This window comes from Charadrius vociferus, unplaced genomic scaffold (assembly GCF_000708025.1).
Source record: "Charadrius vociferus isolate BGI_N301 unplaced genomic scaffold, ASM70802v2 scaffold858, whole genome shotgun sequence".
In the NCBI taxonomy this organism is placed as follows: Eukaryota; Metazoa; Chordata; class Aves; order Charadriiformes; family Charadriidae; genus Charadrius; species Charadrius vociferus.
Window position 1 is genome coordinate 1,707,829 of NW_009649724.1, and position 25,127 is coordinate 1,732,955.

Genomic DNA, 25,127 nt, shown 5'->3' on the forward strand with positions numbered 1-25,127 from the left:
CCTGAGCCCCTCTGCCGTGGAGAACAAAGGGGTGAAGATGGACTCGGGAGGCCACCACCAGCCCTGCCAGAGAGGGCTTCGTGGTCAGCTCACTTCACGCAGGGATGCTGCGTGGTTTGTGTCCTTACCTGCTTTGAACTGTGATGCTGCAGAGTTTCACCCCTGTTGTTGGCTAATAAGCTTTCAGGAGAGGATGGAGCGTGGCGGAGAGGTCTCACTGCTCGCACGGCTCTCGTTTTTGGGGCCGCAGTGAGTTTGGTGCAGATAAGAGGGAAGGGACCGCGTGTCCCAGTACATCAGTCCTTCATCCTTCAGCGCTGACCTTCCACAACCCTTGCAGTGTTGCTCCCTTCTCCCCGAGGTGCTCTAGACCTGTCCGTGTCTCGTCTTGCGTTACAGATATCCCAGTTATCTCGAGCCCTTGCCCTTTTCTCAGGGTTGGTGGATGCTGGGTTTTATTCTGTCTCCTACCATCAGTGGTAGCTCTCTTACCCCCCCTTCCTTGGACACGGAGAGACCCTAGACTTTCCCCGGGGCTGACCATCCTCTCTTTTGGCTTTGCTTGGTGCGTAATGCGGGAGGACCAAACTCCTTTTCGTGGTCGATATAGGAAAGGTCACAGCAGGTCCTACAGCGGCGTTCCTGGGCTCAGAGGGAGGTTTCCTGCCATCGCCATCCTCCGGCTGCCCTGTGCCCTGTCGGTTGTGTACGATTCGTACATCCGCATGGATGGACGTGGGTTACATAGTGATGTACAGCCTGGCGCGCAGGTGGCCGGGAGCTATCTCAGCTTCTCCAAAGTCCCCCGCTGGGCTGGAGCTTTCCCCGGGAAGCTGTAGCCGACCCATGGAGTAGGGCCCTTGTCCCAGATGAGTGTGTGAGCAAGATGGGGCCGTGGAGAGGAAGGGGTTTCTTCACGCCCAGGTATGGGATTTTTCACGGCGCTCAGGTTTGGCCTGCCTCTTGTCTCACGTAAATCAGCCGTGGCAATGCCATCTGTAGAGGCTGTCTACACGAGAAGCGACTCCAGCATTGGGTTTGGTTTGTTTTTTTTTTTTTTTCCTTCCCCCCGCAGTTGTCATCTAGAAGCATGCAATAAATTTTATGGACCAGGGTTTATCGAGCACAGAGGATGAGGAATTGAGCTGCCTGGCTTGAATCTGAAGCTGATGTTCTGGAGAGAACAAGCGCTTTCAGGCGAGTGCTTCGATCACTCACTACCCACTTTCTGGAGGAAGGCGAATGACTGTGTCCCGTGCCGGCGTTTCCCCGGGGGGAGCGGAGAGCCCTGGTGCCAGCCGTCCCCCCGCCTTTGCCTTGTCTATGACGGGTGACATCTGTCCCTTTCCCAGCTTTTCTCTTTTAAAACGCATCAAGCCTGCTGCTGGGAGGATGTCTTGGCTTGGCACTGGCGGTGACGGTCCCTCTTGACGCAGTCTTCCTGGACGCGTTACACAAACTCCGTGACTCCAGCTCTTCTCCCCTCCCTCCCCTCCATCCACCCGGCGGGGAGGGAAGGAGCTGTGAGCCCGCGTCACATCTGCTGCGCAGCGTGAGCCTCTGCCAGCGCGATTCCTGCTAATTAATGTCAAACTTCTTTTAGCAAATAATGCACATTATCTCGTCCTGCGGAAAGGGGTTGGTGCCAGCACCGATCGCGGCGGCTCCAGAGGAGGTGCGGCTCCCAAGCGTTGGGTTTCAGGCACAGAGCGAGGCAGGGATGTGCCGGGGAGCGGGGATCGCTCCGTCGGAGGCAATGGCGTGAATGTGCTCCTGGGGGTTTTCTGCCTTGAACTCTTGGCCAAACACACAGTCCCGGCCATACTTTCATACTGGTGAAACCAGTTTGTGTCCCGTGGCTAAAGCAAGAGGAGACTGGAGTTTTGAAGCCCCCTCGTACACGCGTGGTGTTCTCCTTTGGTCTGTATCTGTAGCGAGAGGCTTATTTGCTGTTCCTTTCAAGCCTGGTTGAGGAGTGGGCCCAGTAGGGTTTAGATAATGGTTGGACTTGATGATCTTAAAGGTCTTTTCCAGCCGTAACGATTCTATGATTCTATATGGTCCTCCTCATACAGGGAAGCCGGAGGAAGAGGCAGAGGGAGCCCCAGTCCTCTCCTCCCTCTCCCAGTGCTGCAATATTCAGCAACCCACACCTGCGGGCGGATTGGCCAGAGCCCGGCTAGTTGACCACTTACCTGATTCCCTGACTGTCACGGAGCAGGGATGAGCTGGTGATTTATTGTTAAGGCCGGGGGAAAAAAAAAACGGGGCTCTGGCAATGCTAGCAGGGTCGCTTCTGTAAGCTGAGACAGCTCACCTGTTCGAGCAGAGCTAATATTTCAAAGATTGCCACCGTTAGCTGGCTATTATCATCCCCATTTTTCATACGAGTCAATTGAGGCTCGGGGAGAAAAGAAGCACGATAGATACGGCGAGGAAAAAAAATAACCAGATGTCCTGGGCTTGTGCTGTTTTCAGTGCGATGCTCCTTGAAGTTGGCGGCTGGAGGGACCTCCTTTGTCCTTGCCCTGTGTCACGGCGATAACGGCCAGCTGGAGTGGGTTTGTGCCTTCAGTGGAACCTCAACGTGGCTTTGTCCGTAGGGTTTTAATGATGTTATATCTACTAAACAGTCTAACACCGCATTACGTCTTTAATTGTGGACTCCTTTTACCTTATGGGACAGTTACAGTTGAAGTTAATAAAGTTATTTACTGCCGTTTAATGGCAGTTCACGTTATTGTGCCATTTTTGTAGAGACCGCCCTGAAGGCGATGTGTGAGGCTGAGTGACTGCTTGAGAGAGACCGGATAGCCCAGAGGACACGCTCTCTCTTGTGCTCTAGCTGGAGGCACGGGAAGAGCCAGGGGAAAGCTGAAGAAATTTGGGACTAGAGCTCGGAGGAACATTTCCTTCGGAGCATCTTTTCCCCAACAGAAAAAGGCTGCCTTTGTCGAGAGAGACACTGACGTGTGAAACATCTGTTCTGTGCTAAAAAAAGGGAAAAAGGCGTATAGAAGCAAAAACTCTAGAATATGATTTCCCTGCTTGTTAACCAGCAGCATGGAAAAAAAGAAAATAATTGTGAGCATGTGGGGCGAAAAATAATAAACAGATGAATAAAGTAAAATGGTTTTCTGGCTGGGCAGCTGATTTTTTTGGCTTTTGTTTCATTTGCGGATGTCAGAATTGGTGCGGCGGGGACTAACGTAGTGTCTGGACTGGTGGACTGTCAGTAAAACGGGCACAGAAAGCCCAATTAGATGAAATTAATTGCAGCGTGCACGGTAGGCTGGAGATGGAAATAACTCCGCGTTGAAGGGGAGCTCGGAGCAAATGCCCGGGCTGAAAGAGGGGCGGCATCGCCAAGCTGAGCGCCCCTGACCCGCCGGGTCGCAGGCTGTCCGTGCAACCCGAAATCAGCCCCCGTTGCATTAACAGAGCCTCTAATTACCCCTCGTTCGCCATCCCTGGGTGCAAACCCTTTTTGGTCCTGTCATAGTAGAGCGGAGAGATGGGGAGATGGCGAGGTTTGCTTATACGTGGTGAGCACTAGATGTGGAGTGCTCTTAGCAGATGCTGCCACTGAACTTTCTTCCTCACTCGAAGCGAGCGGTGATATTTCTCCGCAGTCCTAGAGGAGGGGGAAGAGGGAAAGCAAGAGCAGAAGCTGTGATCTCGCGTAAGTGATAGGACGGCGGGTGGAAATTAAATCCCTCCTCGTCTTTTCCCAGCCTGCTAGCTTGAGCGGAGCCCGGGGAGCATCTCCGGGGTGTCCCTAGGGGTGATGCCACACTGCGGGTACCCGAGCCCGGGGTCTGCCAGCCGGGGACAGGAACAGCAGCAGCGAGGGCAAGACATTGTGTTTGTCTGATTCCGGGGTTTGGTGAGAGCACTTTGTGCTCGCCTGCCGTGCTAATGCACTTGTTTGTCACTGTCCCTGCTCCTCGTGACCAAGGGGCCTTACGTTTCAATCGGAGGAGGGATCTGTCTTCGTAGCTGGAGAGAAGAGATGGGAAGGGAAACAGCTCAAAGCCTGCAGGAGACAGGTATGACATGACAGGCCTCCTGGAATCTCAGTATGACAGTGACAGCCTTCACCAACCGGTAGCTGAACCTCCATCACATCTTGTCTTGTCTGCCGGTCCTGGAAACCATCCGTCCTGCCCACGCCTGATATTGGTCATTCCTTCAGGTGTCCTTGGAGGAGCAGAAGGCGCCAGGGGCAGTAGGGCAGCTGAGGGCAGCAGGACCCTATTGCTGCTATGAATGATAGCATCCGGGCCATGCTGCCCTGTGGTGGCCCAAGGACCATGTGTCCTTCAGACCCTGTGAAGACCAGGCACAGGCCGCTCACCGGACCCCTTGCTTTTTGACCCAGGTCTCCCAAATCCTAGGAGCAATGTCACAGCTTCTTCTTGTACCGTGCCATCCCTGCAGGCGAGCTCTCCTCCCTGAATCCTCCGCGCTCAACGTCCCAGCTCCATTCCTGGCTCGGTGCAGCATCTCCCTGGGATCACGGAGTCGGGGTCCTCTCCCTCTGTGGGTGCTAGGAACTTGGGAAACTTGCCTCCGGCCACCTGGTGCGCTCACTGGTGGAGTTGCAGCTTCTCCTGCTCATTAGCTCATAAATAATATGGACGAGCAACGTTCAGTGCTAATTAATTTTGTGAACTGAACCGGGGTGAATGGGGTAATTGCCCGTGGCGTGTGCGGGCCGTCAGGTGAGCCCTCCCGCTTTCGCCCTCCTTGTTTACCAGCTTCTCTGTGTTTATTTTAAGAAGCATTTGGTCCCCTCTCCGTGTGAAGAAGAAAAGCCATGTGATCCAACCCAGAGAGAGCGCAGCAGGCACTGAATATTAAATTAAAACACATCCTCGCTTATACACAAAAAAAACCCAAGCTGGAAAGGTTAAGAGCTAACAGAGATCCTCAGAACAGTCTCTGTCTGTTTGGAATGAATTAATCAGACCATTAAACAAATCTTTTAATCTAAAGTATCCCTTTCATTTCGGTACTCTGTAAAACAAAGTGACTGGAGTGTTGAGGAAGAGTTTGCCATCACTTCGCCTTATTTGTATTGCAGAGTACATTGCGGGTACTGTGATTTTTTCCTTCCCATCCTCTTTTGGCAAGAAAAAAGGGGTTAGATAGAGTGCCTGAGCTGGGACAAAATGGGCACGGAGAAGAAAGGAGCCCCGTGGCTCATGAGGTGTTACGTACGTGATGGGCAGAGAGCGCTTTTTTTTGTCTCGGGGAGGAGAAAAAGCTCAGGAAGAGGCAAAGTCTCAACTGGAGATCAAAAATATGTGGGAAGTGGCATGGAGCAGAAGTCTAGGGGCAGCAAGCGTTACTGAGGTCTTGCAGCCCAGAAGGAATGGGAACGTTGCTCCTCCGAAGGCTTAGGGCAGCTTTCTGTGTACAGAGCTGACTGGTCAGGGCTGGGAAGCCACGGGGACACTGGTAGAGGCTTGTTCAGAGCATCATCTCCGAGCTCTTGGTTTATCGCAGGCTTTCTTCAGGCCAGGGGAGTTAGCATCCTTCCCTCTAAGGAAGGCTCTGGGAGGTTGTATGCGTCGCAAAGCTCAGAAACTGTGTGCGCTACTTTGGACAGCTTTTGTGTTTCAAGACTGGTGCTTTCCAAAGCGCCGAGCTGCATCAGGACCTCTGGAGTTGTGGTTTTAAAGGCATACATGAAGATGGGGGTGTTTTGAGCTTCCCATTCCCGTAGGCTCAGCTGGTAACCACAAACCTTGACATCCAGCTCTGGTCTGCGGGGTGGAAGTGGGTACACTGAAAGCATCTGTGGGGGATGTTCTTTTCCCCTTTGGACATTGTTTGATGGGATTTTTAAAGCCCTTTCTGGCTTATTTCCCAGCTGAGTCTGCGCAGGGCTGTTGGGAGGACCTCACCCAGCAAAGGACCCTCTGTCCCAGGCACAGCCGGTGTCCCACCACACGGCCCCGTGCCTCGGCTGGGGAGGGACACCTCGCACACCGGTCGCGTTTCACCCACCGCCTCTCCCCGCTGTCGCTCCTACAGCCTGAGGTTTGAGCAAATGCTGCTGTTGCACTCGCAACTACCGGGGAGAGGCAGAGAGAAAGGGAGGGCGCATCCGGGTAAAAACAGACAATCCTGTTTCAAAATCAAATGTATCCTCTTTTTTTTTTTTTTTCTTTTTTTCCTAATTTTTTCTCCCTTTTTAATACACTCTTCAAAGCTTGCTAAGATTAAGTGCGCGATTTATCTTCGCAGGGTTTGAATTTTAAAAGGAACAGCCAACTGTGTGATCGTATTATTAATATTTATACCTCGTCACAGAATGTTGACAGATTAATTATGCAATATGGTATAAAAATCAGCAGGCAGCGTGGGAGGGCGGTGGCAAAGTTCATGTATTAATAACACAGCGGGGTGGCTCGCACGCTCTCCGCGTGGCTCGGTGTTAGCAGCGCTGCATCCTGCGTTTGTCGAAGGCACCTTCATCCCGCGCGGGGCTCGTGAGGACGGGGATGCTGACAGCGGGAAGGGAGACATAAGGGGCAAAGGTTGCAGAGCTCCACCACCGGGAGCTTTCTTGGGGCCAGAGAGCGGGTGTGAGGAGCTTTATAACCGTTCTTGACCTTGATACTTGAAGAGCATCAAGAGGTGACTTTGTGCAGTGGAGAATCTGGGTCAGGAGTTGAGGAGTTGCTCCGAAGCTGTGTCTTTTGTCCTATCTTGTCGTCCGCCCCTCGGTTTGCCCTTCTCTTAGCAAGCGGTGCCAGCCCTCGTCGCCAAAATTGCTGCCCTCGGCTTGTCCGTGGCGGAGGGTGCAGTGTCCTCTTCTGAGGTCTTGACCAGCACCAGGCGCTTTGGAGAAAGCCTTAAATCTTTTTTAGTGGACAATTATGAGCTGGCTGGCTGTACAGGGAAAGGCTTTTCCTTCCTCAGGAAGCCAGCTTGGGTCGTCGGGCATGGCGTCTGATAGATTTATATAGGGCAAAATAGGAAATTATATTTCTGTGAGCCCCAGGGGTGGGAGCAAAGTCATCTGACAGCATCCTCATCTCGTTTGCTGTCCCACCCCGGCTGGAGAAGTTAAGAGTTTGTAGGTGTTTTGAGCAGGATGGGGGAAATGTTGCCTTTTGGGACCGTCTCTGAGCCTGCTGGGTTTCTCTTGGAGATCTTGCGCAGACGTTGAGCCCGCACTTGCCCCGGGGCTGTTGGCATCCACTTGGGCGAGATGGATGGACAGATGTTAAATTAATTATTGGGGCGCGTGGGTGATTCATGCTACTCAGCCCGGCTGGACAGCAGAGGTCTGCGGCTGGGAATAAATCCTTCCACTTGGAGACAGTGACGTTTGTCATCGGCAGAGCTGGCTGGGCAGCTCGCACAGCGCGGGCTGTGCCCTCCGGTCATCCTCGCTGGGAAGAAAAGCTCGCCCTCCCGAAGCCCTTGTGGGTTGCTATTTCCATCGTCTGCGCCTAAGTGCTGCTCTGTTTTTTTTTTTTATTTTTTCTTTCTTAATGAATCTTTTTTTCTCGGCGTGTCTCAAGGGGATGTTTTATATGATCCTTCTCGAATAATTTGAAGCGGCGTCTGGGGTCAGGCAGCGGGGATGTACTTAGGCTGGTTCGGATTTCTTTGTCAGCGAAGCTCTGTTTTTTTGAGAGGCGGCGAAGGCGTTGGGGATGCGTCGGAGGCAAGTACAGCTCTCCGCTTGCGTCCCGCTCCTGTTCGGCCCCGGCACAAACTCTTTGCTAAAAACAAAAAAGCGCTCATGTGGGACCGCGCTATCGGGAATGGCCTTCGGGGAGATATGCGGAGGCATTTCAAGACAGATATCCCAGCTCCGAGGAGGTGTTTAACCCGCGCGACAACAAAGAAAATCGTTTAAGGTGGGCTTTTGAAAGCCTTCCCGAGGATTTGGCTTCTCAATTTCCATTCAAATGAACTTTCCCTCTTCCCCTGCTTGCAGCTTCCCGGTGCCTCTTCTTACAGCCTCGGCCTTTCGGTCTTAATTAAAAAATGGGAAGAACAAAGGCATAACTGAGAAAAGCACTTAAGCAAACGGTTGAAGTAACAGATTTTCCTAGGCTTTCAGAGCAGGCTTAGAGGCGCTTCGGGGCTTTGCTCCGTGAAATTGGGGTCCTAAGGCTAGTGGCGCAAATCCCTCCTGATTTTTCGCCCCCAGAAGCACCACCACATTGATGGGAAAAGTTTTGATCCGCCCAGAGCAGGTTCTCGACTCAGAAACTTGTGGTGTGAAGACTTTAGTCTGTTTTTTTATGGGTCTCTTTCCTAATTGGGATGGAAACAAAGACAGAAGCCTCAGAGCTGTTTGGAAAAGGAGTTTTCCGCAAATGGCAAAGTTTATCTCCTTCGGGGTGGCCGAGCAAGATTTGTCAGCAATATCGGTCAGATGCACAGAGAGCCCTTAACTGGATGGCAATATGGAAATGCAAAGGGTTGGCTACTGGTGAATGGAAATGGGGAGCAAGAGATAAAGGGAAAAGCAAGGAAGGTCCAAAATGCCAGCGGACAGAGCCGTCCCCTGCAGCTCCCGATCAGAGCTGGATCTTCCTCCAAGTTCCCTCCTGCCTTTCCGGATGAGAAACACTGGATAATTGATTTATTCTGGCCTGGCTGTCTGCTGCCCCGCTTCCCCCGAGTGCCTTCAGTTGCTTTTCTGGCCCCGCTCGACCGCTTTTTCCACCACGTGAGGACACGGTGGCTTGGCAGGGAGCAGATGGACAACCCGTCCCATAGACATCGAGCGCGGGAGGCTTAATGCTGAGCTCTTCGGAGGTTGACGGCTCCCAAGACCCTGGCGTGTTGCAGGGAGCATTCGAGAGAGGGCTGTTTGTCGGCGGGAAGACAGCTTTTGCCGACTGAAGGTCCTTTTCCAAGTAGCCCTCAAGGTTAAAGTTGGATGCTCCTTCCAGATGGTCTCCATCTGATGCATCTCATTACGGGGTTGAGCTGCCTCACAATCCCGGCCTCCCAGTGCCAAGAATAACAAGGAATGGAAGCCAGCAACAGCGATCGCTGCTGTTAGAAGGGCATAAGATGATTTAAGGGTCAAGACAAGACCATATGGCCCATCAGGGCCCCGTCGTAACAACCCGGAGGAATATCAAACAACTCGCGTTGGCCATCATCCTTCCTGCTTCCTATCAAGGCTGCTTGCTGTAACCTTTGCAAGATCAGTTCCCTGGTGCCTTCTTGCTCTGGTTCGTACCCCAAGCTGCTTTCCAGCGCTCTGTGTGTCACCTCGTGGGGTGTCATCCCCAAAGGGGGAGCGGAGGCATCCCGGGGTCTCCATCCAATGGCTATGCCCTCTTGTCACCATGCCTGGCTTTAGGGTGAGCTGGTTGACCCTGTGTGTGTCACACGGGAGCCCTGTTGGCACCCGAGGGTGTGCTGGAGGATTTACGGCTCCTGCCAGGATTTCCCATTCTCAAATAGGTCTGAAGTGACCTCTCAGTGCTTATTGATGGCTCACCCCTCCACTGCCTCCAGCCCCTCTGCCCTCAGCCAGCCCATTCGCTACGCTGGATAAGCCGAATCTGGCCGGTCTTTCCTCAAGATTTACGTGCCCCTGGAGTGCTCTCAGCCCATTGTCTTCTCCAAATAGTCTGAGGCTCTCCTGTTGCTCCTCTGCCGGCTCCCAGCCTTCCTTTACCAAATTTTGATACGGATATCAGTGGCCCAAACAACGACTCTTTTCCACGGAGGATGTGCTCCCAGGGCAACAGGGGACCCCAGCCCTCAGTTGGGAGAAGGGTCTGCCTGCATCCCGTGCGCTTGGGGACCAAGGTGAAGCAAAGCATCTTGGCACGACTGCTCCGAGCGCTGTGGCCGCACCGATAAATCCATATTTCTGAGAGCGGTGTTGGTGCTTTCCCAGAGATCCAGTGCAGGGCTTGGCGGGCTGGAGGCACCGATGCTCCTTCCTATTCCCAAGGCTTTTTCCCCGCAAACCTGTACACGTGGACAGCTGGGATGGTGTGGGCAGCCATACCCTCGGGGCTGTGGCTCCTTGCCCCAGCGCCGTGTCTTGGTCCCGCTTCGGTGACGGGAGAGCCGCCGTTCTCCGCACAGCGCTCGTCCCGCAGTCCATTTGCCCAAGGGAACACTTACAGCACTGACCTTAAAGAGCAATTTCGGGCAAGCACAGCGCAGCTCAATTGTTCATAAACCTGACATTTATGTCTCGGAGATTCTTCCTCTGCAGGATGCGCTGCTCCTTATGATTTTATCAAATAAAATGCCCCTTTGCCCTCAACCAACCTCTTTCTCCTTCCCTGGTGTTTTGTAGGGCAATCACCGCGAGCAGAGAGCTTGAAGGCATCTGCCCGTCCTTAATGTTGTGGCACGGAGAGGGTTAGGGAAATTGTGTATGCATTAGCTAGCGCGAATGGGTGAGACTGTGCTGCGGTCCTCTAATGTTGGTAATTACTGAGCAGGGATTAGGGGCTTGCGCTTCGCACGCGTAGAGAAACGGAGTATTCAGTGTAAACAGATCAAACTACCTGGTGGACCCTGAAAGTTTATTCCTGTGATTTTCACGGCTCCGCCAAAGTGCTTCCCGTGCTCTCAGGTCGTTTGCCTGGTTTTCAGGAGGATGCAGGCCTGGCCACGCGGCGGGTTGGTAAAGAGCGCTGTGTGCGTGTGAGCCAACATAACAGTAGTGTCATGCCGAAATAGCCGCTAGCCGGGGGAAGATAACTACCTGGGGTACGGGGAGCGCATCTTCAACTTCCTGCCTCCCTTCGTGATTCGATCTTAGGAAGACAAAGCAAAGGCAGCAGCCGTGGCCAGAGGCTGTCCCTTCACCTCACCGGTGTGAGATGCCGCAGTGCGGTCCTGACCCGACGGGGATTGTGACCCGAGATGGGATGCTCGCCCTGCTGCGAGCTGTCATCTCCCCTCCCTCTGGGCTGGTCCGGTCCCCCGGCTCCTTCCCACCCGTCGCATGAGGACACCCACTGGGTGAACAAACACCACTTGCTCTGCTGACCAGAGCACCTTCTATTATGTCTATTAAAATCAGCTCCACATGGAGAGCCTGCTACCCTGGAAGTGTTAATTAGCTTTCTGCCTCCTCCCTCCCATTATTTTTCCACCTCACTCTTTAGAAGATCTCTGAACCAGGAGATCAATGCCTCCTGCTAATCGTCTCTTCAGCAGCTTAGAGAGGCACCACAGAATACTCCGTTTAATTCTCCTCCAGCACCTTTGCTAATCATCCTTGCCAGCCCCGGAGCCCCAGGGGTGGGCAGGATGGGCAGCGCAGCAGACGCTCACTGGCACCGGGCTCGGAGATGTGGCAGCCGTGGTGGGAAGAGCAGTGGTGGGAGAGGGCAAAGCAGTGGGAGAGAAAGGAGGGGAACATCCCTCGGGATGCGTAACGTGGCGTGAGAGTGTGCAAACCATGCGAGAAGGGCGAAAGCCCTTTCGCTCAGTGCTCTTGGTGCTCTTCCCCTTGGCAGAGGGAGATGCGGGAGGACCCAGGAGTGTGCAGTCACCTCCCACGTGCTGCCACGGTCCTTGTGATACCGCCCGTCCTCAGGCTTTTTGGCTGACTTCAGCCAGGGGTTGTGGGCGTTAGGAGCTCTGCCCATCCATCGCCTCCCCAGCCGCTCTCCTCCCAGTGCTTTGGCCATCCTCCCCTCCACTGGAGCGGGACTTCTCCGGGGTCATTGGGCTTGGATCCATCCCGGCAGCCCTGTGCAGTGCCGGGGAAGTAGAAACCCCAGGACCGCGTAAATAACCCGGTGTCGCTCCAGGGGTCGGACAGAGTCCCCCATGGGTGGCAGTCATTGTGGTTTGGCTCATTGGCTAACGCTGGACAGCTTTCCCAGCGGCTGCGTCTCCTTCGCTGAGAAGACGGTGGCCTGGATTCAGCTACGAGGACCTTAATAAGCCTTTCTATCTCTGACTGCTGTGATCCAGCTAAATGGCTGCGAGCAAAAGCCCGCGTGGAAATGAGAATGCATGCTAATGAGCTGTGTTGCCAAAACCAGAAGGAACCAACTCTAAAGGGAGTTTGTACTTTTTATTTTTTTCCCCCCGCTACCCAAGTTCAATAGCAGTGAATTGCATATTTCTCTGAGGCTTCTCAACAAACAATTTACAGTGTAAATATATTTGTTGGCATGCAAATCACTCTGCATTATGAGCCTTGATTAATATTATAATGTGTTGATGAAAGCCTGTAAGTGGTTCTTGGAACTGAGGTTCCTGACAAAGATCGGCTGTTTGGGTGCCCGGTGTTTGTGGAACAGTAGATTAGGGCGGTTTTTTCCTTTGTTTTGGGTTTTTTTCCCGGGTGTGTGTTGTTTAATGGATTGTTCCTTTCCCCCCCTCCCTCTGTTTATGCCGCCGAGCGGCAGTGCCGCGCTTCAAACCCCACAATTAATTAATGCGAGCAAGCTCTTTCCCGCACCGCTGCGAGCCCTTTCCGCTCCTCGCCCCCCAGGTAAGAGGGATGCTGCTGCCCTCCGCCTCACTGCCGGGTGGTCCTCAGCCCCCACCGCTGCTTTCGGTGCTGCTTGAGGTCGTATCCTCAGGTGGTCTGGGCAGCCCTGCGTGTGCGTGATGCTGGGGAGGGACACGTCGTGAAGCTAATAACAGGGTTATTAGCAATTCCTGTGCTCGCCGGTAGCCGGGCCGGTACACGGAGCAGCAAATCGGTGGGTAGATGGAGCCGCTCGGTGAGCAGCGGAGCTAATGAGGCTTGATTGACTACGGAGCCGTCCCCCGGGGCTGCCCCCCCCCGGGACCTCGCCGGTGAGGCGGGAGATTTCTGTTCAGTCCTGCAAAGACGGCACCACGAGGCTCCTTCCCATCTAAGGAGAATGGCTGGAGAGCAGCCCTGAGGAGAGGGACTTGGGGCTGTTGGTGGATCAGAAGCTCACCATGAGCCGGCAATGTGTACTGGCAGCCCAGAAAGCCACCGGCATCCCAGGCTGCATCCCCAGCAGCGTGGCCAGCAGGGCGAGGGGGGATTGTGCCCCTCTGCTGCGCTCTGCTCTGGGGAGACCCCCCTGCAGTGCTGCCTCCAGCTCGGGGGCCTCAGCACAGGAGAGACATGGACCAAACCAGAGTCAGGCTTCGATGCTGGCAGGTCCAGGAGGACAAACGTCATCAGAAGGGATGCGAAGTCCCCCTGGGTTTCCCCTGGGGCTTCGCTCCATCTCTCAGAGGGTTTATTCCCAGGAGAAATCCTCCAGCCATAAACATGAGCGATAGCACCGGCTGCAGCCCCCTGGTGCGGGTTGCCCCGAGAAGCTGTGGCTGCCCCATCCCTGGAGGTGTTCAAGGCCAGGTTGGACGGGGCTTGGAGCAACCTGGGCTGGTGGGGGGTGTCCCTGCTCAGGGCAGGGGGGTGGAACGGAATGGTGTTTAATGTCCCTTCCAACCTAAACCATTCTATGATTCTCAGTGCTTTCCAGGACTGAGCAGCTTTGATGCTGCCCATTGCCGCCTGGGGCAGTGTGCCACGAAGCACTGAAGGGTTCGATGGGGGGTGCAGGGTGCCCCCATCCCACCTCTGCTGCTCTTCCCCCCGGCTGCTTCCCCAGCTCCGTCCTTCATAATGGCTCGTGAGGCTCCTGGAAAACCCATCCCTCCATTTTCCATCCCATCCTCCTTGCCCAAAGGGGGCTGCTCTGGGTGCTGGGTCTCCCTTGGGGCAGAGGATGTGTTTCCAGCCCCTCTCTGGCATTTGGAGAGTGCGGCGGTGACAGGCTCTGGGAGCCGTCCTCTCCTCTACGCCTCTTGTGACGGCTGCTCTCATTGCCATTTTCCTTCTACCCTTCGGAGCTGAGCTCCCGGAGGTGTCAGGACAAATGCCACTCTCATCGGCGCCGATGTGCTGCGAGATGATGCCCAGGCAGGCAGGAGCGGGGAGAAGAGGCAAGGGGGGAAAAATAACCCTCTTTAGCAGGCGGCGGCGACGGGTTTAGTGACAGCCTCAAGTTTTGACCTTTGTTAACTGCTGTTTTGCTCAGAGAGTGACAGGGAGCGCCACGAAATACCGAGTTTTATGCTTGTACCGCTCCGGAGAGCTGTGCAGGGCTCTGGCGCGATGTGCCAGCGAGGGCTCGAGCGCTGTAGGAACCGGCTGTTTTGGGGCACCGTCTTCCCTTGCCGCAGCATCCCATGCTTGAGCCGGCTGCTGGGGTTTGCTCCTCTCCCTCTGTAGTCCCGAGCGGTTTTCCACAACGGGTGGCGGTGCATCCAGCCGTCCCTGGGGCGAGCAGGGTGGCAGGGCCACCATGCCCACCCTGCTCGTTCCCCTCCGAGTGCAGCAGCTTGTGCCGAACTCTCGGGGTCGGAGCCGAGCCAGGCAGGGAAAACGCAGGCACCTAAAGGAGAGACTGAGAGAAGGGGGGGAAAAGAGCCAACAAGCACACACGTGCTTTAAAAGAACATATTGCCTTTTTTTTTTTTCCCCCCCTTCCTTTTCTTTTTTTCTGAAAGCCTTTTTCCAGCACTTTTAAATGGTTGCCAGGGAAACAGAGCAAGGGAGAGTGGAAAGGTTAGATGGATATTGGACGAGGCTAATGCACTTGTTTCAACCAAGAATTGACAGGTGCTTAGGACACCGAAGGTCCTGATAACTCCTCATTTGCACGGCTCCTTTGCAGAGCCTCGAGTACCTCCCTACTGCCGTTAATTGTGTTTTAATCATTTGCAAATTATAATCCATCTCCATCAGGGGATCTCTAATGGTGGGTTTATGGAGCGCGTCCGCATGTTCCTTAGCCCTGCCGGGACACTGGGGATGAAATATTGGGTACGTTGGGCCCCGCTGGTACGGGTGGTCTGGCTTGAAGGGAGCTTGACGCCGGCGGAGATCCCGATGGAAAACATGGGAATTGCAGCTGGGCAGCCCAAAAGTGGGCTGGGGAGGAGCGCTGGAGGGAGCCGGCTGTGCACATCGGTCCCTGGCCGCTTCTCCCAGCAAGGAGGGCAGTGATGGACAAACCCAGTTAGTGCATCCTCTCACCCAGTGGGTCATCCCCAGCCCCTCAGGGCTGCTGGGACCCATGGTCTCCGGGCGCTTGCAACCCCACTTGGCTTTTCCCACCTTCCTCCGGGTTCAAAAGCGAAGAAGAACACCTCGCTATGGATGTTTGTCACCCTCGCAGCGCTCGGAGGGCTTCGCTCCCCCCCCTTCAGCTTTAGGTTTTGTTTTTGTTTCGCGTCTGTCTTGTCTAAAATAGCAGCTCCATCTACAGAATAACCAAGGGGCCTTCAACTAGGCTGCTCAGGATGAGCGTCACATCTGGTATTTGCAAAACACAGCGAGCGATAAATAGCTACAGTGTCATAAAGCTCAGGCTCTGGAGAGGCAGGGGTGGCTGGTGAGGATTCGATTGCTTTTTGGTATTTTAGTGTTTTCCTGGGGAGGGCAGAAGGTTATTGATTAAAACAAGCAAAACCCCACTTGTGTTTGCGGGCGTGACGGTGGAGAGGAGTGATGGTGTGATGCTGAGCGCTGGGGACCCCAGCTCTGCCCCTGGTACCCCGAGCCCCGTGCACATCCGTCGCCTCCGAGCACGGATGGATGATGGGGCTCTCCTGCCTGGGGCTTCCAGGGGTGACCTCAGGGGAAAAGCCTCCGAAAAGTCTGGAGGAGACCTCCCAGGCCAGCTCGCAGCCAAGCCGTGGAAGATGACAACCCACCTTTTTCTGAGCTGTAGTGAGCCAGGGAGGGAAAGGCTTTAGACTTCGCCCAGAGCCACAAATAGAGCTGCTCGCTGATCCTTCTTGTCAGCAGCTTCCCAAGCCTGCCGCCTATCCATCACGCCTGAGTGATGGGTACCGGGCCAGCGTGGAGATGTGCAATGCTTATATCCCTATTATGACATTGTCGGTGTCACAGCTGAGTGTGAGGGACTCGCGAAATGTCACTTCAGGTATTAGAAAATGACTGTGCCTCTGCCGCGCTCTGGTTCGTGATCCAAAGTGCTCTTCCCCCTCCTCAGTCCCAACCGGAGGGGCCTCCGCCTTTGAGTGCGGTGTCTCAGCTTTGGGGTTTTTAGAGAGAAGTGTGATTTTAGTTGTGGTGGAAGGTGTCAGGCTGACAGCCCCGGGCCACGCAGCCCCTCCAAATGCTGAATGAGCTCCGCACCTCTTCCATGCAGGACTTTCCTCCCTCTTAAGAGAGAGCTTAAAAGAGAGATCAAGAACGGGAAAGGGGCTGGGAGAAGAGGAATGATTTATGAGGCTTTGCTTGGCCAAGCAGGGCATTCTCAGCATATTCCAAAATAATTTAGCATCATCTATTCTGCCTGCAGTGGGAGCTTGTTGCGGAAAAAGAAAGAAAGACAGAAAGAAAAAAAAAACAAACAACCACATAAAGAACCCAGAAACCCCCTTGATGGGATGGTTAGAGCTTGAAGTTTCTTTTTTCCTGAGGGCGGCTGTCTGCTCTCCCCGGTTCTCTCTGTAAATCAAACCGCCGGTGTCGGATCGGCGGCTCAGTCTTTCCCGCGGCCGCTTCCCCACGGCCTCCCCGTGTGCCGAGAGGACATAATCACCACCTAGAACTGCTTGAAGGACACAAGCGCGGGAGCCGAGAGGACGATTTGTAGTGAATAATTTAGTAGCTGAATTTAAAGCTTTTGTTCTCATCACAAATTACCTGCGAACTGCATGGGAAGGCTTTGATCGTACAAATTCATTTTACATCGCCTCTGTCTGCCAACAGACCCACCTCCCCGCTTAGCTCTGGTTTTAACCCATGGATTTTTCCGTGCCCATGGGTGTGTTTTGGGGGTGGGCTGGACCCTGCCCGCGCCTGTAATTAGTCTGTTATTTCAGTGGGTGCGGTTTTAATTACTGCCATAGGATCGCCTGTCTGGGTTGCACTGGAATTTGGAGAGCGGTTGGTTGTAAATGGGAATAATTTCGTGGCGTGAAGTTTTCGGTACCCCTCTGTCCCCTGCGTATTGGGGGGTGTCTGCGTGGCCCTCAGAGCATTTTGCTTTTAGGTGGAAGGGGTGAGATGGACTGGGATGCCCGGGCAGGGATGCAGGCTGCTCGGAGGGGTGCGATCGAGGTTGCCTTCCCCCTCTCGGCCCCGGCAGCTCCCCTCTCGCACTGTTGAAGGGCTTTTCCCCGCACCTATAGTTTTTTTGTACTTGGTATGGATGGTCAGATCCAAAGCTCTCTCCTTCCCCCCTCCTGTTCAGGCTGCGGTGGCTGTTTTGGGGCTGGGGAATTTAGCGAAGTGCATGTGAAGGAGGCTGCGGGCTGCCCGAAAGAGAGCCACGTGAAATGAAGTTGTATCGCGCTCCGAGATCAAATTATCTTTCTCGGCTTTCGGGGAGAGGACGCGCCGCAGCCCCGCGCGAGAGCTCTCTGCCGCCTCCTCCTCATCTCGGTTTATGTCCCCGGTCCCCTGGCAGGCGCTGCGAATGCTCACTCATCAGGGCTTGCTCTCGGTGCTAATGGCTCTCTATAAATAAGCCCCAGGAACAGTGATAGAGAACAATCATAAAAGGCAGGCGCATAAATTAAAGCCGATGTTATAATAAACTAGACAAGCCCTTCATCGAGGGTTTTATGTTTCTCCTTGAGTCGGCAGCTTTGCCAGGAGAAAATGATTTCTGTGCGCCTTGGCCTGGTCCTCCCTCTCCCCGCTCCGTAGGTGCCACGCAGCATCACCATCCCCCTTTTTTGGCATTACGGGTAGAAGAGCCGCAGGAATTTCCCAGAACAGCTCTCAGCTTCCCTTACCCCGGCACTTAGGGTGGCGTCAGGACTGTGGATTAACTCTCTGAGGTGGCTTTGGCCACTCTTTTTAGCTTGTGGGTAGCAAGAAAAGAAACACAATGCCCCTGGGTGGCCGAGAGCTCAGCCCCGTGCCTCTAGAGAAAGGTGGAAATCATTGCATTCACCCTGGTGAGCTGCTCATGGAGCCGGAGAGGGATGCCCGGGTATGAAACAGCAGCATCATGGTGTGGATGGAGATGCACATGCATTACCTCCGAAAGGCTGCTCCTTTCCCTTTTGCCCCGAAGCATCTCTCCAGCCAGGAGAGCACGCGCCGGCGGCTGGCACGCAGGCTTTCTGCCGTGCCTCCGGAGTGCTGTAGATATACCGCTCCGTAACTCCTGCCTCTCCCGGCGAGTTCATAGCTGTCTCTCTGCATCACCTCCTGCATGGCTGAAATTCAGCAGGGCCAGTGGGAGCGGCAGACAGAGCTGCTCGCTCCCAAAGTACAACTTCCCTGCGTCAAAGTCATCCAGCAGAATGCAGCAAGTTGTGCCGTGGCCGTGGGGTCCTTCAGGGCTCTGGTTCGGGCCCCAGCGAGAGCAGGAGTCTGTCTCCTGGTCCTGCGTGATGCTTTGTGGGGAGCTCTGGCAGAGCTTTGTGAGGTCCCACCAGCTCAGCCAACTCCTAAACCCAGTTTGGACACTTTGGAGCTGAGCTAATGGAGCCGAAAGCCGGCAGTGAGGATACAAACTCCCGCTCCGGGCTGCCAGCTTGCTTTCGAGCCTGTCCGCCCATCCCTTATGGCCCTTGCAGTGTCATCCAGATGGGGATGGGGAAGGGGCAGCAGGTTCCTGGGGCCTGGCAGGGTCTTGTGCCCCCAGTGTGCTGCGTTTTGGCTCCGCAGAGGCCGTGCTCATCTCTGGGTCTTAACCGCTTTGCTGGGAAGGAGGGACTGTGTGCTGTCAGGGAGATGTCACCCCGTGCCTCTTGCAGGAGGCCGTGGGGACAACCAGCAGGAGGATTATAGACGTCTGTCTCATCAATAGAGGTTCAGAGCAATTTGCCGGCATGTGTTTAACTCTGGGATGAATCCGTGCCCAGCCAGGGATGCAGCTCCAGGCAGCGGCAGCGGTGCGGAGTTACGTGGGTCCAGGGGCAGGTGGGACGCATCCTCCTGGTGCTCGAGGATCTTCTCCCTCCCTGTGGTTTTTTGGAGATGCAGCACAGCCCGTGCCAGCGCGGGGAGGTGGTGGCCGGGCGGATGAAGTGCACGGCAGTGTGGGGAGGGTAGAGGGGAAGGAAGGAGAGGAGGGGAGGCAGATGGGGGCAGAAAGGGGAGATAGGATGAGCAGGTAGGCTCCACTTTCTGCTCCCTGCTCCCCTGTGCACTCTGGCCCAAGCTACCCCTCGTGTTCAGCCGCACGTATGTCTCCAGCCTTCTCCTGACGGTCCTCTCCGAGTGAACGTGGGGACGTGTGATCTTTACTGCCCACGTTTGCACTGGAGGAGCCGGACCCTGTGTTGGGCAGCAGGCCGGTGTGCTTTTTCCTCTGACTGAGGCATCCTTCCTTCTCCCATCAAATTGCAGCATCAAGGGCACCTCCGGCCTTTCCAAATATTCAGGCCAGAGGGAGATGCTCAGACGAGCTCCGGTGAGAGCCAGAAAGGCATAGTTTTGATAGTGCGAGGAGAGGCATGCGCCGCAGACGTGCCCTGGTGTGGGTGCCCCGATGCGCAGCATCGGATCCCTCCGGAGGCTGCCTGGCAGCTCCCTGCCACCACTGCCGCCGCTCAACAGCCCCTCGCCGGTCTCGCACAGGGTCGTTTTCTGCTCCGTTTCCTCCCCCAGCCTTTGGATATCCCCTCACCTCAAGCTCTCTTCCTCATCATCCCGGACGGGATAAAAGATGACTGCGGCTGCCAAGCGCAGATCGCCGCTCTGCTGGGGGACTGTTTGCCCGCATCACCTATCGGACCGGGAGCCTGCATCTCCGTGGGAAAAATATGTATTTTGGGCCGGCAGGGTGCTAATTTGCAAGGCCCATTGCTCAAACGAAACGTTAAAATGGCTGTCCGTAAAGCAGAGCCTTTATCCGTGCCTCCCCCTCGGTCCCAACTCCCCGCGCCAGGTATAGGCTTCCTGTCAAGCCCAAGAGCCAACAGCAAAGATTTATCGATAGGTACCTTGACTCTGGCTTGCATTTTAATTATGTCGCCGTCAGCCTGTGCCGAGAATAAACTCGGTGGCTATTGTGTTATCCTCGCTTCATGTCTCTGGACGAGCGCACCGGGAGAGCCGTGGGTTTATGGAGTCCCTACGAGGGACCCTCTGGCTTTTCCCACATCCTTTCCTCCCGGCTCGTCCCCAGGGATGGGCAGAGGGGCCGCCTGGCGCCGAAATACCATGATGCTGGGAGGGAAGGATGTGGGGAACGAACCCTGGGCATCCCCATCTCTCGGTGCCTCAGTGTCCCTCGACGGAGGAGCCGACGTGGCTCTTTGGAGGGCTCGGTTTCAGGCTGGGAGCGAAGCCGTGGCGCCGCGAGGGCTTGGGAAGCCACGCTTGCTGGGGAGGAGCCGCGATCAACTTTCAGAGTTTGCTTGTTTGTTTTCCGTAGATATCGGCGCGCGGGGGCGTGTATAAATATTACCCGGGTGCGCCAGACGACACGGGTGTCTTGCTTAACGCGGGGGCAAAGTTTGACCCGGCGCTTTCCGGCGGAAGCGATGCATATTTATTAGCGAGGCGCTGGGGCGGGAACGCACCCCCCGCTCGCTCGGCGTGGCAGACGCTATCTCAGCAAAACAGGGGCTATTTTTCACATAAAGAAAAGCAAAAGCGGTTTGGCCGTGACAGTGTCTCTCTGACTTTGTTACGGAGCCACCTTCTCCCAGGGCGGGAGGGGGGACCGGCCGCAGAGGAGATGCTCTCGGGATGCGACCGGCTCCGCCAGCTCCAGGCACCGGAGCTCATCCCCTGCCTCAGTTTCCCCATCAGTAGCGGCGACATATAGAAGTGATGTACGTCTTAAGCCCGCAGGGGAGTGCGAAAGGCTCCCTTCATTAATAAGCACAAAGCGCTTTGATATTTTTAGATGGAAGTGCCACGTATTGATATAATATTACTGTACCTCATTTGACTTCTTTTTCGATCGCAAGCCCCCTCTTGATCCCGTTACCTGCGGTAGCAGTTATCTGGCTATATTTTATCATCTGAATATTTCAATTAAATTACTTTAAGGGGAAAAAAAAAAAAAAAAGCCTACGCCGAAGTTGGAAATGATCACTGTATCACTCCAACTTCCCTCCATTCCCAGAAGGTTAATTGAAAGGCAGCCATCTTGGTGACGTTTAGACAAATGAGGATAATTATGTGTTCTCCAGCTCTTTGAGAGGTTAATTGCTTAGATGTACGCAGACTTGAAGAACAAAGAAGGAATAAATCAGAAGCAGGACGATGATCTGATAATGTAATTTGGTATATTCACGTACAACTCAAACAAATAAACCCCCTAATTGCACCAAGGCGTTCGGCCGCGCGGATGCCCCGCGGGGTTGCCGGGATCAGGCCCGCAGTGATGCTCAGAGACGGGGTACCGGCGGGAGACGGAGAGCTCTCGGGCTGGCGGCTGTTGTCATCTCGCGCTGGTGATGACTTCTTCATCCGGCGGTGCCATCGGGCCCCGTCGCGCCCGTGGCACGCTGCGTCCAAGCCCTCAAGCCGGCGGCGAAACGGCGGGTGGAAAGCCCAAGGGGTCGGCGGAGGCGCGGGAGCGGCGAGCAGAGGATTTCCTCTGGTGGGTTATTTTCTTTTGCCTAATCGCTGGTGAAATTTCTGCAAATTGGCAATTATATTCTCGGGCTGACGGCTCACCCAGGTCACTTACAGATGGCGTGTTTGGCAGGAGTGCTTCACGCCATGAAATATGGCTTCACCCTCCATCGGCAGAACTTCCCTCTTTTTAGAGGTTATTAATTCTGCCTGCGGGGATTTCGCGCTTGCGGCGGCATCGTCTTCAAAGAAGCTGAGTTTTTTCCTTTTAATTCCCCCCCGGTGCTTGGGGCAAGGGCACTTGTGTTGTTTGGGAGTGGGTTTGTCCGTCTGTCGGTTTGTCCGTCTGTCGGCCCCTCCGTCCTGCTGGGATGGGTTACAGGAGGCGCTGGAAGCGACGTCCCGGCGTCGGGGTACAGATGGATGGACAGAGGGAGAGGATTTCCCCCTCACACGGCGCGGAGCTGAGCACCTGGAAACCTTGGGCTTTTATGGAAGGCTCTGGGCTGTGCGGAGCACCAAGCCCGGATCAAATACCGCTTCATTTTTCAGCCGTGGGGGTCAATGAAATGGTGGTCTTTGTTTTTTTTTTTCTCCGCTGTGAGCTTGGGGGTGAAACATCTTCATCTGGAATCTCCTTTCCCCCTCCGCTCCGTCTCCGGGGAAGATGGAATTGATTTCAAATGAGAAAATGCCTCCCCACCCGTGACGTGCGAGGTGCCCCGAGCCTCGGCCTCCGAAACACCAGCGAGTGCTTTTCCTGACTATCTGTCAGGCCTGTCTGAAATTGCAGTTTAATTCTCCGTATTTGCTCTTGTATTGTGCATTAAGATACAGCGAGTTTATCCAGCAGTCCAGCTGTTTTGAAGATAATTACTACAGAACTCAACCTGATGTAAAATAATCCTCCCGGGCAAGCAGCCAAGAGCCTGAGACTTATCCTCCGAAGACTGAAACCTCTCCATTACCCTTAAGAGCTGCAGAGATAGGAGCGGGCGTCTCATGACAAATATATTTTTGGTGGTAATTAACGGGGGGGGTCGGGAGAAGAGGTTTGCCTCTCCCAACCCCCGGCTTCTATCGGGGAGAGAGACCGACCGATAGCATGAGGACCATGGGCAATGGAGACCTGGTTGGGTTTCCACCCAAAGCCAAACCCTACGTGCCATCATTCCCCCCCGGGATCTATTTGGGGGTATAACCTGCACGCCCTTCTGCTGTCCCCATCACCGTGTTGCCGCCCTGGCGGCTTCAGCCCAATTTTCCCTTCTTGCGAGCCAGGGACAGATGTAGGATTGCTTTGCTCCGGCTGTACAGAAGCTCCTTCTGTCGCAAGCACACCCTGGCCCGTGTTTTAATCAAGCTGCCAACATCCTTTCTTCTTTTGCGGCTGCGGGATGCTGCCGTGGCCGTGGCTGCTCTCCCCCCGGGTTGAAAGCGGCCCCCTTGCCCGGCTGAGACGGAGACGGTTGCCAGTCCCATCAGGACGGCTGAATCATAGCGGTCGGAGCCTCGTATTGCCGTGCGTTAATTACCGGTGCTTAACTACATGGCTAACTGTGACAGCGAAACAGTTATTTCTGTCTCTCCCCGCCTGGGAAGATGGATGAAAAAAAAACCCCACAAAAAACAAAACCAAAAAAAAAAAGAAAAAAAAGCAATAGCAAGGGAAAAACCCAACCCCAAAACCCCACCGCAGGTGTGGAGGGCTCCAGGTTCTCTCCTGTTCGGGTCTGCTAGCACCGCCAGCAATAAACTCCGTGTTTCTTCTCCTGCTTTTGATTGAAGAACACTAGAAATCAGCTGGGGCGCAGGTGCTGCATTGTGTTAGATGAGCGCTGATTGAATTCGTACACGGGCGCTGATTGAGGCGCAGGGCTGTGCCGACACTGGCGTGCCACGAGCGGGGCGCTTTGCCGGATCCCGTCCCTTGGTCGGCACCGCCACGGTGTCGGCGGGCATCTCTTGTCAGGTCTTTTCTCCCCTGCCAGCACGTAGGGCAGAGCCCCGGTGTAGGGGGATTTGGTTTCCCTGATGAGAAGACGGCTCTCTGCCGATGTTTCCTAGGATGGGTAGCAATGCCTTGATGGTAAACACTGGTGGATGTTGGTCATCTCTCTGGAGAGGAGCTGGAAAGATGTCCCAGCCTTCTTCAAACCGTAGGATGGCCCAGTGGCCACGAGGAAGTTGGGAATCGGTGACCGGTTGTGTCAGGGACCTGCCTTTGGGGAGAGCGCAATCACTTAGGTACCATTTTGGGCAGGGATAGATGTCTCGCTGCACTTCTTCCGATGTCTGCAGTGTTCCCGGACCCGCCGCCCCCGCTCGGTGCCGTCATTTTCATCTCTGTTTGGGAGATCAGGTGCAGAGGGCATCATTGACTGACTGTGATGTTCGCATTTGAGTGCCACCTGCTCTATAAACATCCCCATTGATTTGATCTGTTCAAAGGCCTCCCGCTTTATTTCTTTAGCTGCCGCCTCATATTTCCTTATGAAGATTTCTCTTAAGCTAATAACAGCTGTGGGCCGTTGGGGCTGAGGCTGATGCGTTCCGACCGTCCCCGCTGCATCCCCGGGGAGCATCCCGACACGTGACGCGGCCGGACCGCGGCTGCACCGGGAATCGGGAGATGCTAGGCTGTAGGCAGAGGCAGTTTGCGATCCTGGCACGATCCTGAGGGCGCTGAGCCTTGCTGTTATTTTCCGATCAGCGATGCATTTCGGAGCAGATTGCAGTGGCTGTGACCCGCGCGGGGCAGGATGAGCCACGGGGAGCTTTGTGCAGGGCAGGGACGTGATGGCTCCCTGCGGGAAGTGGCTCAGTTAGAGCCCCGATCCAGTGCCGACCTTCCCGGGGGCTGCAGAGCCCGAGTCATCAGGGTACAGATGCATTGTCATGTCAGAAATAAAGGAGTCACGGTAGGAAAATCCCGCGGGAGCTGGGAGCAGAGCGTGTCCAGCCCCATCACACCACCCTTCCCCTTGCCGAGGATGTCAGGGCAGCATGTCCCCGCCAGCTGCAAGTAAAAGCAATGAGGAGTGAAAGAAGGGCTTTAGGAAAGAAAAGGAAAGCCTAGCTCGCTCTAACAGAGTCGACTGCGGTTTCTGGATTTGCTCGATGTGGAGCATTAATTCAGAAAATGCCGAGAAGGGCTTTGGGGAGAAGATGCGGTCAGATAGCGGCAGCGGTGGCCCCGTGCAGCCGCTCGCCTCGCCGCTCCTCCCTTCCCCGTGCGAACCGCCGTGCGTTTCTAAGCCATCCGCAGCGCAGCTCTGCCCGAGCATCACGCTGTGCTACCCACAGCGGTACCCGGGTCCGTAGTTCCCAAACTGGGATGCGAGTGCAGGGCAAGCCCCTGGAAAGATGGAGAAGGGTGAAGACCCACTCCCCAAGTCAATGTTGACTCAAGCTTTGCGGCCCCAGAGTTGTCACGGAGGCCACCCAAAGCCCCGGGGACACTGGGTACCAACCAGCCGGTGGTGTTTTGCGCGGCGTGGCCCCCCCGGGGAGCATTCCGTCTTGACTTGTGATACCTCGTGCAGGCAGCTCCCGCCCTCCTCATCATCTTGTTATCACTCTAATGTCTGGGAGCGGCAGGCGTGGGCCAAAAAACCATTAAACCATCCTAAAA

General features: G+C 55.0%; 1 protein-coding gene across 1 annotated transcript in view; it reads left to right on the forward strand.

The window, feature by feature from the left end:
• The window catches only part of LOC104291570 (opioid-binding protein/cell adhesion molecule homolog), a 293,742-nt gene that overhangs the window by 251,229 nt on the left and 17,386 nt on the right, over positions 1–25,127 (forward strand). The window contains exon 4 of the mRNA XM_009890823.1: positions 5,339–5,358. Within this exon, the coding sequence (XP_009889125.1) occupies positions 5,339–5,358 (20 nt within the window). The remainder of the gene's footprint in view (positions 1–5,338; positions 5,359–25,127) is intronic.